At 39.2% G+C, this 13,001-nt stretch overlaps 2 protein-coding genes across 5 annotated transcripts in view; both read left to right on the plus strand.

The window, feature by feature from the left end:
• The first annotated feature begins 8 nt into the window (after positions 1–8).
• Positions 9–4,529, plus strand: RWDD2B (RWD domain containing 2B). Of its 2 annotated transcripts, none has more exons than XM_018077013.2 (5): positions 9–62; positions 583–801; positions 898–965; positions 2,090–2,455; positions 3,160–4,529. In XM_018077013.2, the coding sequence occupies exons 2-5, from the start codon at positions 595–597 to the stop codon at positions 3,395–3,397; spliced, it is 879 nt and encodes a 292-aa protein (XP_017932502.1). In that variant the 5' UTR covers positions 9–62; positions 583–594; the 3' UTR covers positions 3,398–4,529. The 2 variants fall into 2 exon arrangements, with proteins under 2 accessions (XP_017932502.1, XP_017932501.1); XM_018077012.2 differs by having other exon boundaries at positions 21–62; positions 583–771.
• Positions 4,530–6,278: 1,749 nt separating this feature from the next.
• The window catches only part of LTN1 (listerin E3 ubiquitin protein ligase 1), a 29,276-nt gene continuing 22,553 nt past the window's right edge, over positions 6,279–13,001 (plus strand). Inside the window, exons 1-7 of one of the 3 annotated variants that reach the window (XM_029961422.1) lie at positions 6,279–6,479; positions 6,795–6,893; positions 7,896–8,126; positions 9,053–9,105; positions 9,533–9,713; positions 10,352–10,525; positions 11,601–11,791. In XM_029961422.1, the coding sequence (XP_029817282.1) occupies positions 6,432–6,479; positions 6,795–6,893; positions 7,896–8,126; positions 9,053–9,105; positions 9,533–9,713; positions 10,352–10,525; positions 11,601–11,791 (977 nt within the window). In that variant the 5' untranslated portion in view covers positions 6,279–6,431. Of the gene's footprint in view, positions 6,480–6,794; positions 6,894–7,895; positions 8,127–9,052; positions 9,106–9,532; positions 9,714–10,351; positions 10,526–11,600; positions 11,792–13,001 lie in introns of those variants that run through there. The other 2 variants (XM_025895573.2, XM_018076948.2) reach the window with 2 other exon arrangements.

Genomic DNA, 13,001 nt, shown 5'->3' on the forward strand with positions numbered 1-13,001 from the left:
CTGGAGCGGGACGTGTCCGCGCATGCGCGAGCGCCACCGCTCCAAGCTCCGTTGAGGTGTTGGTGAGCGCGGGCGAGGGCAGCGGAGACAGGGACAGGGATAGGGACAGGGGCAGGGGCAAGGGCAAGGCAGGGGCAGGGGCAGCAGGCGGCAGGGGCAGGGCAGGGGCAGGGGCAGGGGCAGGGCAGGCAGGGCAAGGGATAGGGGCAGAGATAGGGCAGAGACAGTGACAGGACCTGAGGGAACGGCATGAAGCTGTGTCAGGGGAGATTTAGGCTGTATATTAGGAAAAGGTGTTTCACCCAGAAGGTGGTTGGGCACTGGAACACTCTCCCCGGGGGCGGTGGTTGTGGCACCAAGCCTGGCGAAGTTCAAGAAGTGTTTGGACAATGCTTTCAGGCACATGGTGTGATTCTTGTGAGTGTCCTGTGCAGGGCTGAGAGTCGGACTCAATACCGTTGGTGGGTCCCTTCCAACTTAGAATATTCTGTCATTCTATAATATGATTCACATAAGGATAGTTAATGAAATCTGTCCCACATTCAAGCTGTATTTTTCTTCCCTAAATTTTTCTTTGCTCAGGGAACAACAGAAATGACTAACCAAGAAGAAGCGGAGATGCAGATTTCAGAGTTAGATTTACTGTCTAGCATGTTTCCTTATGAGGAGGAGTTTGCTGTGACAGACCAGCTGGCTCTAGCTGAACTGAAACACTATGCTGAAAATGAGTCTGCAGAGGTGCCGTCTTCGAAAGTTCAGTTTGTACTGAATGTAAAGGCTGAGGTCCCTAATGCTTCTGTGGTACTGTGAACATATATTTTTTTTACTTTATTTTATTTTATTTTTTGTGGGATTTTAGGGCTTACTTGAACTAAGCATTTGCTCCTTTGTTTTTAGGTGGAATTCTCTATGGCCTGTGCTTTGCCATTTAAATATCCAACTGTTCTACCGGAAATCACTGTGAGGTATGGCAGCTCATAAAAGCATTTAAAAGTTATTGTGTGTTACAAAAATACAGTTATAATAAGAGAAAGCAGTCCTCTTTTTTTGATGGTTTACTGCCAGATTAGGCTGGATGGACAAGTGTTGAAGAAAATCAAATCTTAAAAGGTTATGATTTCTCTGGTGTGCTCAGCAAATAAGCGAAGAAAAGGGAAAAAGTGTATAGGAGTGCCATCATCTGTACAGAAAGGTTACTGTAGATACTGTTCATAGGTCTCATGCTCAAGAAGAGAGACCATTGCCTGTTTTGATAAAGCTTAACACTAACTAAAGGAATGAGTAGCCAGTGGTCTTATTTTTCCCCTGTCACAATGCTGTTGCTCCCAGCCTTCTGATATTTTTTACTTCTGTTTAAAGAAGTAGCCTTGCATATTATGGGAAATTAGTCCAACCACCATACTTACTTTTGAAGTGCCTTTTTCTTGATTTTGATTTACAGATTGGTAGTACTGTGTGTGAGTTTAAGAGTTAGCACACCAGTTAAATACTAATAGAGACATTTTCACAGCTAATGTGACTTAAATATCAGTAGCAAGTGCATATCATGTAAATATGCCTGATTTTCTTGGCAGCTTGAAGTAAAACTTTTGAAAAGTTATGAAGCTTGGGAGGGGCTTAGAGAGTAAGTTGTATAAAGGGTGGCTGAGGGAGCTGAGGTTGTTTAGTCTGGAGTAAAGGAGGCTCAGGGGAGACCTCTCCCTACAGCTATCTGAAAGGACATTGCAGCAAGGTGGGGGTTGGCCTCTACTCCCAGGCAACCAGTGACAGGATGAGAGGAAATGGCTTTAAGCTGCACCAGGGAAGGTTCAGGTTGGACACAAGGAAGAATTTCTTGATGGAAAGGGTTGTCAAGCATTGGAACAGGCTTCCCAGAGAGGTGGTGGAGTCACCGTTCCTGGAGGTGCTCCAAGAAATGACTGGATGTGGCACTCAGTGCTCTGGTCTAATGGACAAGGTGGTGATTGGTCAAAGGTTGGGCTCAGTGATCTTGGAAGTCTTTTCCAACCTTAATGATTCTATGATTCTGTGATTCTAAAAACATGCTAAACTGTAAGCACATAGTAACTGCATTTGTACTTTCCTTTAGGTCGTCGTTATTAAGCCGCTCTCAGCAGATTCACCTGAACTCTGATCTAAAAACATATTTGATGCAAAACTGCAGTGGTGAGCCCTGCATGTTGAGTGCAAGGCAATGGGTTAAAGACTATGCAGCTGCTTACATTGACAAAGAGCTTTCATCTTCCTCAATGACAACTGCAAGTGCCATTCAGGCAGAAGTCACTACATTCACTCGATTGTGGATCTATAGTCACCACATTTACAACAAGCAAAAAAGAAAGAATATTATTGACTGGGCTAAGGAGCTCTCTCTTTCAGGGTTTTGCATGCCAGGGAAACCAGGTGTTGTTTGTGTAGAAGGTTTACAAAGTAATTGTGAAGAGTTCTGGTCAAGGTTAGTTTTTCTTTGTACTTAAATGCCATTAGCAGTTAGAATATTACATTTTTTCATGTTGTACCTGTGGCCAGAAGGTGGGAAATCCAATCACCTTCCAAGATTAAAGATCTGCCAAGTACTGCATTTATAATAATGTATTTACAACTCTGAATATCCACTGTACTGTTGGTTGCAGCAATCAAAGCAACCATGGTGCACATTTATTTCTGTTTTATTTTCCTCTGTGTGTCACTTTTCTAGGGATGGGCAACAGTGCCCCAGTTGTGTTAGATATGTGTGCTCTTATATCACTTTACATTCGTGTTTTATTCTGCTTCCATCATTTATGCTTCTGGGCGATGCAGACTAAATGAACATTGTAATTTGATAATAACAGCTAAGAGAGTATGAGAATTCTTAGCATGGGGAAGGCAGAAGTGAGCACTGAAATGAAAACCACATCTTCATTAATTATTTTGTGAGGAATAACATTAAGGTTTTGGAATCCTGAGGAGATATAAAAAAACAAGCTCCTCCTTATGAGAGTGTTTGCATGTGAGCAGTATTTCTATGACCAGCTCATGAACCATTATCTCTGTCTATGTATATATATATATATACAAACAGAATTTTTTGACTCTTGTGATAATAGTTATTCCATAGTATTTCCTAAAACAGTCTTTATTTTATAGATAGATTAGTATTTCTCCAATTGCTTTCAGAGTGAGAAGACTAACGTGGAAAAGAATTCTCATTCGGCACAGAGAAGATGTTTCTTTGGAAGGTGGAGGACATGCTGAGATTCAGAACCAACGGAAGTTTTCCACTTTGGAAGAAAAATGTTTTGATGCACACGGTGCCAGGGGAAATCATATGGATTTGGGGCAACTCTATCATTTTTTAGAAGAAAAAGGATGTGCTGACATTTTTCAAATGTACTTTGGGGTTGAAGGGCACTGAAGGGTTTGAAGATCAGCACAGGCCCCAGCACTTACGACTGGAATTTAATCCTCATAACAGATTCCTTGGCTGTCCTGCAACAGTTGATCAGAGAGGGAATTAATAATTCATGGTTTATGTGATGAATACAGTTTTCAATGAAAACAAATATCCAGTGAAATCCCGAATAATGAAAATGACTACACGAATACTTTATTACTTTATTTACTTTCTGATTTTAAGGAGATTTAGGGTACATACCTAATTACAATTTAAAAAAATGCATTTGATAACCAATTGGGCAGTTATGGAATTACAGATGAATGAATAGATGGAATATAGGGAATGAATATATGAATAAGAAGTTACAAAAATGCAGTGTGGATGTCTCAGGAGGGGAAATGTTATGTTTACATTAATTGCTACTGTTTACATACACTACACAAAGACTTTTTTGTAACAATCTTCTACTTCCTACATGAAAATTTATTAAGCCATGAGATCAATATTTTATTTAAAAACAAACAAAAGGAGGGAGCAAATTTACAAGAGTCTTGCATATGCTAAAAAGCTGAGCTAGGATGCCTACTCTGAGGTGTAAGAGTTTTTTGTAGGTACAAGTGTGTATGCAGGTAAGAGAAATACCACGGTGGCTTCACTACAGCTGTAGCTGAAGAGTTTATTTTTATTTGTGTAGAAGCAACAAAGATGAAGAATCAAGGATGGGCTCCCTTACAGCACACTCCAAAACTGTGAAATGATCCTCAGCCTTCTGAGTTCACAAGTTTTCATTCCTGTAATATAAAGTGCATTATGCTGCGTGTGTTTTTGAGTCCAGTTTCAACAAAGTTGTACCAATTAATCCTAATTTTATGGATACTGTATCTAAATCCCACGTCTGAAAAAGCACAAATTGGTCGCTTTGGGTTAAATATTTTTAATAAATATTGATTAAATATTTCTGTACAGATCCAGTAAAATTTGTAGCGATACTTCGGAGTGACGTCATTCGGCAAGTGCGGTTTTGCCTCTGGATGAAACTCCCAAATCTCGAGTCCCTTTAAGCGTACGAGGAGGCCGCAGCTCCGTGAAAGCGCCACGGGAGGCTCGAAGTCTCCGCGCGTTTAAGATCGACGGATTTTTATTCTCCAAAGGGTTTTTTGAGCTCCGGGGTGTCCCCGTCACCCCGGCCCCGCCCCGGAAGTGCCGCTCTCTCCCTGTCGGTGCCGGCCCGTCCCGGTGCCGCCGCCGCCGCCATGGGGGGCAAGAACAAGCAGCGACCAGGGCAACCTGCGGAGTAGCGCGGCCGTGGGACGGGGACGCCCCCCCGGTCCTCGCTCGGCGGGGCCGGGGAGGGCGGTGCGGCCCGCGGCCTCGGGGCTCGCGGGGCCGGCCCCTCCGGCTGCCGTGGGGCCGCCGAGGCCCAGCTCCGGCGGGGAGGCGGCGCGGGTCGTCGGGTCCGGTGGCAGTAGCCGGTGGCCGGGCCCACCTCTGGGCCTGGGGCGTGCTTAGGGGTGTGTGGCTGCTGTCGCCGTAGGGGCGCGTAATTACAAAATCACCACGGGTCTAAGTTCAGCAAAGTTCAGCGTGGTTTTCTGTGGAGAGTCTTAGAATTCACCTGTTTTGGTGTCTCTGTCTTGCCACCAGGCCAGTGGTGGTGTGAAATCTGTCCTATGTGGTACTCTCTCGGGATGTGTGCGAAACCTTGCGTTCAGGTTCTGTAATTCCTCCGTGGATTTAGAGAAGACTAGGGGACACAGCACAGCACGTCCTTAATAGTTGAGGGGTCACATTCAGAAAAGATTATTTAAACCCCACAAGCTCACGAAACTGCAACTGCCATTAGGAAGTAAAAGGTGTTTGGAATATGAGGTATCGCAGAGAACATTAAAGCATCAGTCTGTTGTGGGGCAGTCTTTCCAAAGGAGTATGGTTGAAATAAACATGAGCCAGTGGTACAGTGAGCAACTGGGGCAAACTGGAAGAGATGCTAAATTTGAAAACACACGCTGTAATACTAACTGGTATTATCCTGTTTTACATATGCACCCTTTACTCCATTCCTCTAAATCCTTTTTGACCACTTTGTTACTGGGAGAATGTTTTGTGTATCTGCTTTTATTTTTCCCAGTGATACAAATAGCATTTCCTGGGAGCCCTTATTAGCCCATGAGAAGAACTAGGAAAAACGAAAGTATTGAAGGAGGATAAATAGTTTCTTAATAAATTGTTTGCTTACAGAAGGACTTTCCTGTTACGCTGTTTTGTGTGTGTATAAATCCAATAAAACTTTCCATAAGTTATCATGGATTGTGAGAAAAGGAAATGCTGATTGATAGAATCAGAGAATAGAATCACAGAATGGCTTGGGTTGGAAGGGACCTTAAGGCCATCTAGTTCCAACTGTCTGCCATGAGCAAGGTTGCTCCGAGCTCCATCCAACCTGGCCTTGAACACTTCCAGGGATGGAGCATCCACAGTTTCTCTGGGCAGCCTATGCCAGTGCCTCACCACTCTCAAAGGGAAGAATTTCTTCCTCATATGTCATTTAAACCTACTCTTGGTTTGAAGCCATTCCCCCTTGTCCTATCACTGTAGTTCCTGACAAAGAGTCCCTCTCTGGCTTCCTTGTAGGCTCCCTTCAGATACTGGAAGTCTCCCCAGAACCTTCTCTTTTCCCAGATGAACAGACTCAACTTTCTCAGCTTGATTCTAAAGCGAAGAATAATTTTCTAGGTCAAACTTCTATGTTTAAAGCATAGGTGGCCTTTTGTTTGTGAGACTTTATTTTAATTAGAAGGTTAATCATACAATATAAATAGGATCATCGTGTCAAATGCATGATGCATGCAAAATAAAATCAAATACATCATTGACCGCTGTCCCTGGTTTTTGTCAGCCTTCTAGCAGCGGCCGAGCTGCAGAGCTCCTTGCCAAAGAACGTGGAACAGTGCCTGGGTTTATTGGCTTTGGAACATCTCAGAGTGATCTAGGATATGTTCCTGCAATTCAAGGAGCAGAGGAAATAGACAGCCTTGTGGATGCCGATTTCCGAATGGTGTTGCGAAAACTTTCTAAAAGGGACATCACAACAAAATTAAAAGTAAGTGTGTCCTTCGTCTCCCATAATTCTTTTTTTTTTATTGGAAAACAATACAGTTTTCTTAAGGATGGGAGAGGAATATGTGAACATAACTAATAGTAATTTCATATTGGTAGATTTGCTAGAATTGCAATCCAGAAGTTATCTTGGATAACCTCTAGGAAGGTCCATTGTGCAGTTATCTCTACAGATGCTCAATTGCAAGAGATGAATTGATTTTTTAAAAAGAGAGTTGCAGTTTCAGATATAAGCTGGTAAATTACAGAAAATATCTGTCTGACTTCTTAAGTCATTCTCTTGATATTTTGATTTTAGGCTATGCAAGAGTTTGGGACAATGTGCAAGGAAAGAGAAGCAGAAGTTGTTAAAGGTGTTCTTCCTTACTGGCCAAGAATTTATTGTAAAATTTCACTAGTAAGTACTGAAGTATTTAAATTAGAAACCTCTCTGTATACTTCCTCTCTCTGGAACAACCTCCAAGGTGGTCTTTATTGATGTTATCTACCTTTATTGGAATTACTGACTTGTTCTAGGAAAAACATAAAGTTGAAGGAAATTATTGTTCTTTATTGTGGAGATATTTCAGTTTTGGCAGTGCGTGAAATCTTGAACTTTTGGGTCTCTGGGCTTTATTTCATTGATGGAGGTATCTGTTGTCAGATCTTTATGTTTAAAAGATGGTAGGATATTTCTTCTCAGGAAAAGTTCTTTTATGTACATTCTAGAATGGCTAAAGAGACTTTAGTTAATATAATTATAAATCTTTTTTACCTAGGACTAATATCTGACCAGACTTAAAATTAAAAAACGCCCAAAACCAAACCCAAACATGGAAGACCATGGGTAGCCAGATAATAACTAATTTTTTGATATATTTAATACATTTTAAACTCTCTGGACTGGCTACTCTTGAAAACATGATATGGGACAGAATGGGTCACTATTCTTATCCATTAGAGCAATTCCTAGTGTTTCTTTCAAGAGCCAAGAGCCTAGAAAGTCATGATGTTGTAAATTCATATGCAAATAAACAATAATGATGCAGTGTTTCTGTAGACTTATGGTAGTTCTAATTCAAAAGATGTCTTCGAGGTTTCCTGTTTCTCTTGCCTCTTGTCTTTCTGTTAAATGTTTGTATAAATTGGAAACAGATACTGTAGTTAGGGATATTGGGAAAAGGTTACAACTGGGAGTGTCCAACATTTTTGGGAATATGATGCTACTAAGTTGTGGCTCTCCCCATACCTAGAGATACCAAGACTTTATTGTCATTGGTGTGTATTTTCAAATCTAGGTAGCCCAGTTAATCACAAAAATGGCTTTTTAATCATCACCTCTGCTTTGAAGTATCTGGCATCAAAGGTGCATTTCTTAAACCAACAAACATTAACTTTCCTTTCTTTTTTATTCTGACAGGATCATGATCGCCGTGTTCGAGAAGCAACTCAGCAATCTTTTGAGCAACTGATTCTTAAAGTAAAAAAACACTTAGCTCCTTACTTAAAAAGTATCATGGGATACTGGCTGATTGCTCAGTGTGACACTTACTCTCCTGCTGCTTCTGCTGCAAAAGTAGCTTTTGAAAAAGCTTTTCCTTCAAGCAAACAGCCTGAAGCCTTAGTGTTTTGTAAAGATGAAATTCTTAATGTGAGTTTATACTTTTATGTTTCTTTAAGGCTTTGTGTATATCAACTATTATTATAAATTTAAAACTCATCCTGCTCCCATCCATTCTTCACTGTTAAATTTCTTTCTCACCTGAAACTTTGATCCTGTGAAGAGAATATAGAACAGTGTGGGTTGGAAGGGACCTTAATGATCATCCAGTTTCACTCCCCTACCATGGACAGGGTTACCTTTCACTATCCCAGGTTGCTCCAAGCCCCCTCTAACCTGGCTTTGAACACTTCCATGGATGGGGCAGCCACAGCTTCTCTGGGCAACCTGTGCCAGGGCCTTACCACCCTCACAGGAAAGAACTTCTATAAATAAATATAAAAGAGTATGGTAATAAGAAAACTGTGATGAACAGAGGAATCAATAGTGAATTTTCTTGTGTGCATTTCTATGTAATGATGCTCAGTCAACACGTAATGTCACTGACAGATGGAATAAAGATGCTGGAGTACTTCAGCTGCAGTGAAAAAGGAATAAAGAATGCTGAGCAGTCTTTCAGCATCTACAAGTTTAGTAATGACTAAGGTTAATGCTCTTATGCCAGTCTTATATGAAACTGAATTGACTGGATTAAAAAAGTAAAAGATTGCATTGCTGGCCCATCATACGCAAACAGAACTATTTCTGTTTTCCTCAGTTTGGCTTCTTTGTAGCAGAAGCACACTGGCACAGGGCTGCAACTTATGAAGTGTTATGGAGCTTTAATTCAAACAGCTACTATGTTGATCATGAGTCAATTAAATTATTTTCTTTTTCACTAGCTTGTCTAAAATAGACAGCTCAGAGGTTGGGAAATTTTATTGTAGAGCTGTTTCTGAATGATGTATGGACTATATTGTTCACATATAAATATTGCATTTCTTTGTGTTTATGTTTGTTGGGTTTTTTCCCCTTAGGTACTTCAAGATCACCTTCTGAAAGAGACAGCTGATACACTCAGTGACCCCCAGTATGTTTGCCTGCTTTAATATGTATACTTTAAGTATTGGTCTGTATTGGGTTCTCTGTCCCTGGAGGTAGTGGATTTAGTTTTGTTTCAAGAGGCAGAGTATTTATTTGAGTCCAGTTCCTAGTGACTTTCTTTGGGACTTAAGTTTAAAAGCTTTTGAAAGTGTTACCAGTTACCTAATTCTTGTTTCAGCTGTTTCAGGAGTAGCATTTGTGCTTAGGCAGAATATGAGATGAATTGAAACTCTTTCGAACACTTCATAATGTAATTTAGAACCTATGGAAAGTTTATGTATTTGCATTGCTAGCACCTGAAATCAAAAGAAGAACACAAAAAAACTGAAGACAGTTTAGTTTAGAAGAACTTGGGAAGCCTACTGATTTATTTGTTGTTCACTTTAATTTTTTTGTTTGTTTTGCCTTCTGAGAACTGTTCCAGAAGAAGAAAGGGAAGCCAAATTTTTTCGGATTCTGACCTGTTCCTTGTTAGCTTTAAAAAAGTTGCTTAACATGTTGCCCAAAAAAGAGATGCATTCATTGGCGGAAAAGTTAATGTCGCTTCTGTCCCAAAACAAATTTTGGAAATACAGCAAACACAACATACCACAGGTGACTTCTTAATTTCTTCTTTATTTTGGTTGGTTTTAGTTAAAGGTGATACACTTAACCTAAGGAAGTATTAGTTGCTTGTATTCTACAGGAATGAACTTTGCACTTTGCTTATATTTGAAACAGCCTTCAGGTTTCTAGGCCTTAAATAGACAATATTGCTCTAAAATTTACCCAGCAGACCAAATTGTTATTTCTATATCATCATGATCTACTTCTTGGCAATCTGCCATCATTTAAAATTCATCTAAAAGATACAAACTCTGTCAGCTTACTGATTGTGTTCTTAGTGGTTTGGAATTTTCAGTTTTTAAACCATTTTATTGGTCTTTAATCTGCTAAGACCAGTAGTGCACAGAGTGATGAACTGATGAGGTAGTATTTTTTAACAAGTTTCAAGTTGCTTTTGGGAAAAAATGCCTTTTGAGAAGTATATTAAAATACAACTGAACGAATTGCTGTAAAACGTTTGATAAGCCTGTTTAATAATTGCTTTATTTTTCTTTAATAATATTTAAAATTTTGCTGATATAATAAAATAGGGGGACCAGATGTTGTAAGTTATGTTGACTTTAAAAGGAATGTTATAAACTACATGTAGTGACAAATTTTGTTTTTTTTCCTGTGGTCTCTGTCAGGTTCGCTCAGCTTTCTTTGAGCTGATTTCTGCTTTTTGCCAGCACTTGCCTGAGCTGGTGAGAGCTGAAGCACCAAGAGTTTGTCCTGCTGTTCTTCTGAGCATTGATGACAGCGATGCAGTGGTGTGTCCTGCTCTTTGGGAAGCTGTACTTTATGCTATCACCACTATTGAGGTAATGGGGAAAACTAAGAGGCAGATATTTTCCTCAAACTTAACTTTTCACCAAGTTCTCTGTATAGAATTTGGAAGAAGAGCTTGACTGGGTTTTCTTTATGATTAATAACATGGACTCCTCAAGGCTACATACTTCTTCTTCCCCTAAGGGTTTCAGTGTAACTTTATTGTGTCCAGCGTATTTGAAAATTAGAGTTGTTTTATGAGTTTAATTGAATTAACCTGAATCCCTTTCATTAAATGTAGTTATTTGACTAGTAAGTCAGATAATGTTTAAAACCTTTTTCTTGGTTAAAGACAGTTAAAAAAAATGACCTGCAGTGCATTTTTGGTTTGTTTGTTTCCCCTTCAAGTTTAAGGGTTCTATAGCTTTTCCTTTTTTTTTTTTACTGAATTTTAAGTGAAATACCAGATTTGAATTTATTAGCAGGATGAGGTGTTGCCATAGACTGGGATGTTTTGAGACCTTAATAATGAAGATCTCTTTTGTAACTGCTAGTATGAACTGTAACAATTTGTGTGGAAAAAAAACCCCAAACTATATTTGCTCAGCCTTTTATAAATATAGGTATCTGGAACTATACTGAGTATTATAATAAATATAATAGATCAGATGGCAAAAAATTTTGGGGAGGAGAAAGTGCCAAAGTATTTTGTAACCATCAGGAAATTTTTGAAGAGAGTTTTGAAGTGGGTGATGCTTCTAAAGTCAGTATCACTTGATAATGAGAACTTAAAATTAAATACTGGGCTAATTACAATGATGACTTTTATGAAGCATCGTGAAAGCATTATTAAAGACAAGCCTTTGATTCCAGCTGGCTAATAAGGAAGGTCAGTTGATTTTAAGCAGTGCAGAAATATTTTTGTCGTGTTAACTTCTTAAATTCACAAGCTGAAATAGGGAGAAAGTGATTTTAAAAAATACTGGCAAGAGAGTAACTGAAGAGAATTTAAATTTTACAATAACTTGTTTCAGCTACAATATGGGGAGGCAGGTTAAATGTCTAGCTTGGGAGTTCTGAGGCAACATATTCTTGTTTGATTTACAGAAAGTGAATTTCTTTCTATAGGACTGTTGGAGTCACGTAAATGCCAAAAAGGGAGTTCTGCCAAAGCTGTGGACAGTGCTTCGAGAAGGTGGACGAGGGCTGGCTACTGTTATATACCCCAACCTCTTACCCTTCATTAGCAAGGTACCTCCTGCTGTTATGAAACCGAAGCTGGAATATTTCAGAACTTTTTTCGGCTCTTTAATTCAAGGGTATGAACCACAAATTTATTTATTTGGAATCAATCTCTTTTACATTTGGAAATAAGAGAACTAATCTTCTTCAAGCTTTTAAAAAGGAATGAAAATAATATTTTAAAAATTCTTTTAAATATCTAAAACTAGAGTCAGTCCTTTGTGCCTGTTCCTGTCATCAGAAACCTTCAGCTTTCCTTTTGATTTTATTACATCTTCCTTATATAAAGCATTCTTATCTTTCCTTGTCAAAACTTTGTGTTTATTCCATGACAAATTTTAAAATGAGAAATTAATTTAAAATTAAGAGTGACTCTTAAGAATCAGGCTCTTCTCACCAGTGTATGATTTTTACAGAGGTTATTGGGGATTAGCATTGTGATAGTGAAATTTCCTGTATGCAGGAACCTTAATTCTTATGATACTGATTTTTAAAGGATTGAAACTGCTATCACTTTTTGCCTTTAAAATGCATCAAAACCAACCTTCTGTCAAATCTCATTTAAATAGATACATGTGCATTGTGTGCTCAAAAGCATAGAGAAATTATTTTATGAAAGACTAAAATGCCATTTATTTAAACAAAAATCAGTTCTCAACTGATGTTGGTGTGGCCTGTATCAGAGCTCTTGGAGAAGAGAGTTATGTATGGGTTGGTTTTGAAAAGTGTATCGAATGTTATTACAGGTAGTAAAATGATGACCCTGAGATTGGCTCAGTTGGTTAGAGCCAATCTCAGGTTGTGAGTTGGTTACAGCCACCAAGGTTGTGAGTTTGATACCCATACGGGCCATTCACTCAAGAGCTGGACTTGGTGATCCTCGTGGGTCCCTTCCAACTCAGAATATTCCGTGATTGTAATATTTCTCTGGTAATTTGTGTGATCTAATTTTCGTTAAAAAGCAAACGAATTCCAGTTTTTCAAGCTCAAACTGGTTACTGGTAAGCTGGCTTTAGGTGGCTTTGTTTTCTTTTTCTTACCTGTAATGACAGAAAGTGACACTTTGTGGCGTGTGTAGAAAATTGCAAAGGAGTTTTGACAGCCAGCTGAAGCATGTGAAGTATGCTTGACTGGATCTGGTTCCTCTATTTACATAGATGTTTCTTTGTGAATGCTAAGACTGGATGAAGAAGTTATTTTAATATAAGTTATATTAATTGCCTCAGTTTATTGACTCTTTAATTTGAATTTATTTTCATCTGACTCCTGTAAATGATTCTATGATCC

Source organism: Manacus vitellinus, unplaced genomic scaffold, assembly GCF_001715985.3.
Source record: "Manacus vitellinus isolate BGI_N305 unplaced genomic scaffold, ASM171598v3 scaffold_34_pilon, whole genome shotgun sequence".
NCBI lineage: Eukaryota > Metazoa > Chordata > Aves > Passeriformes > Pipridae > Manacus > Manacus vitellinus.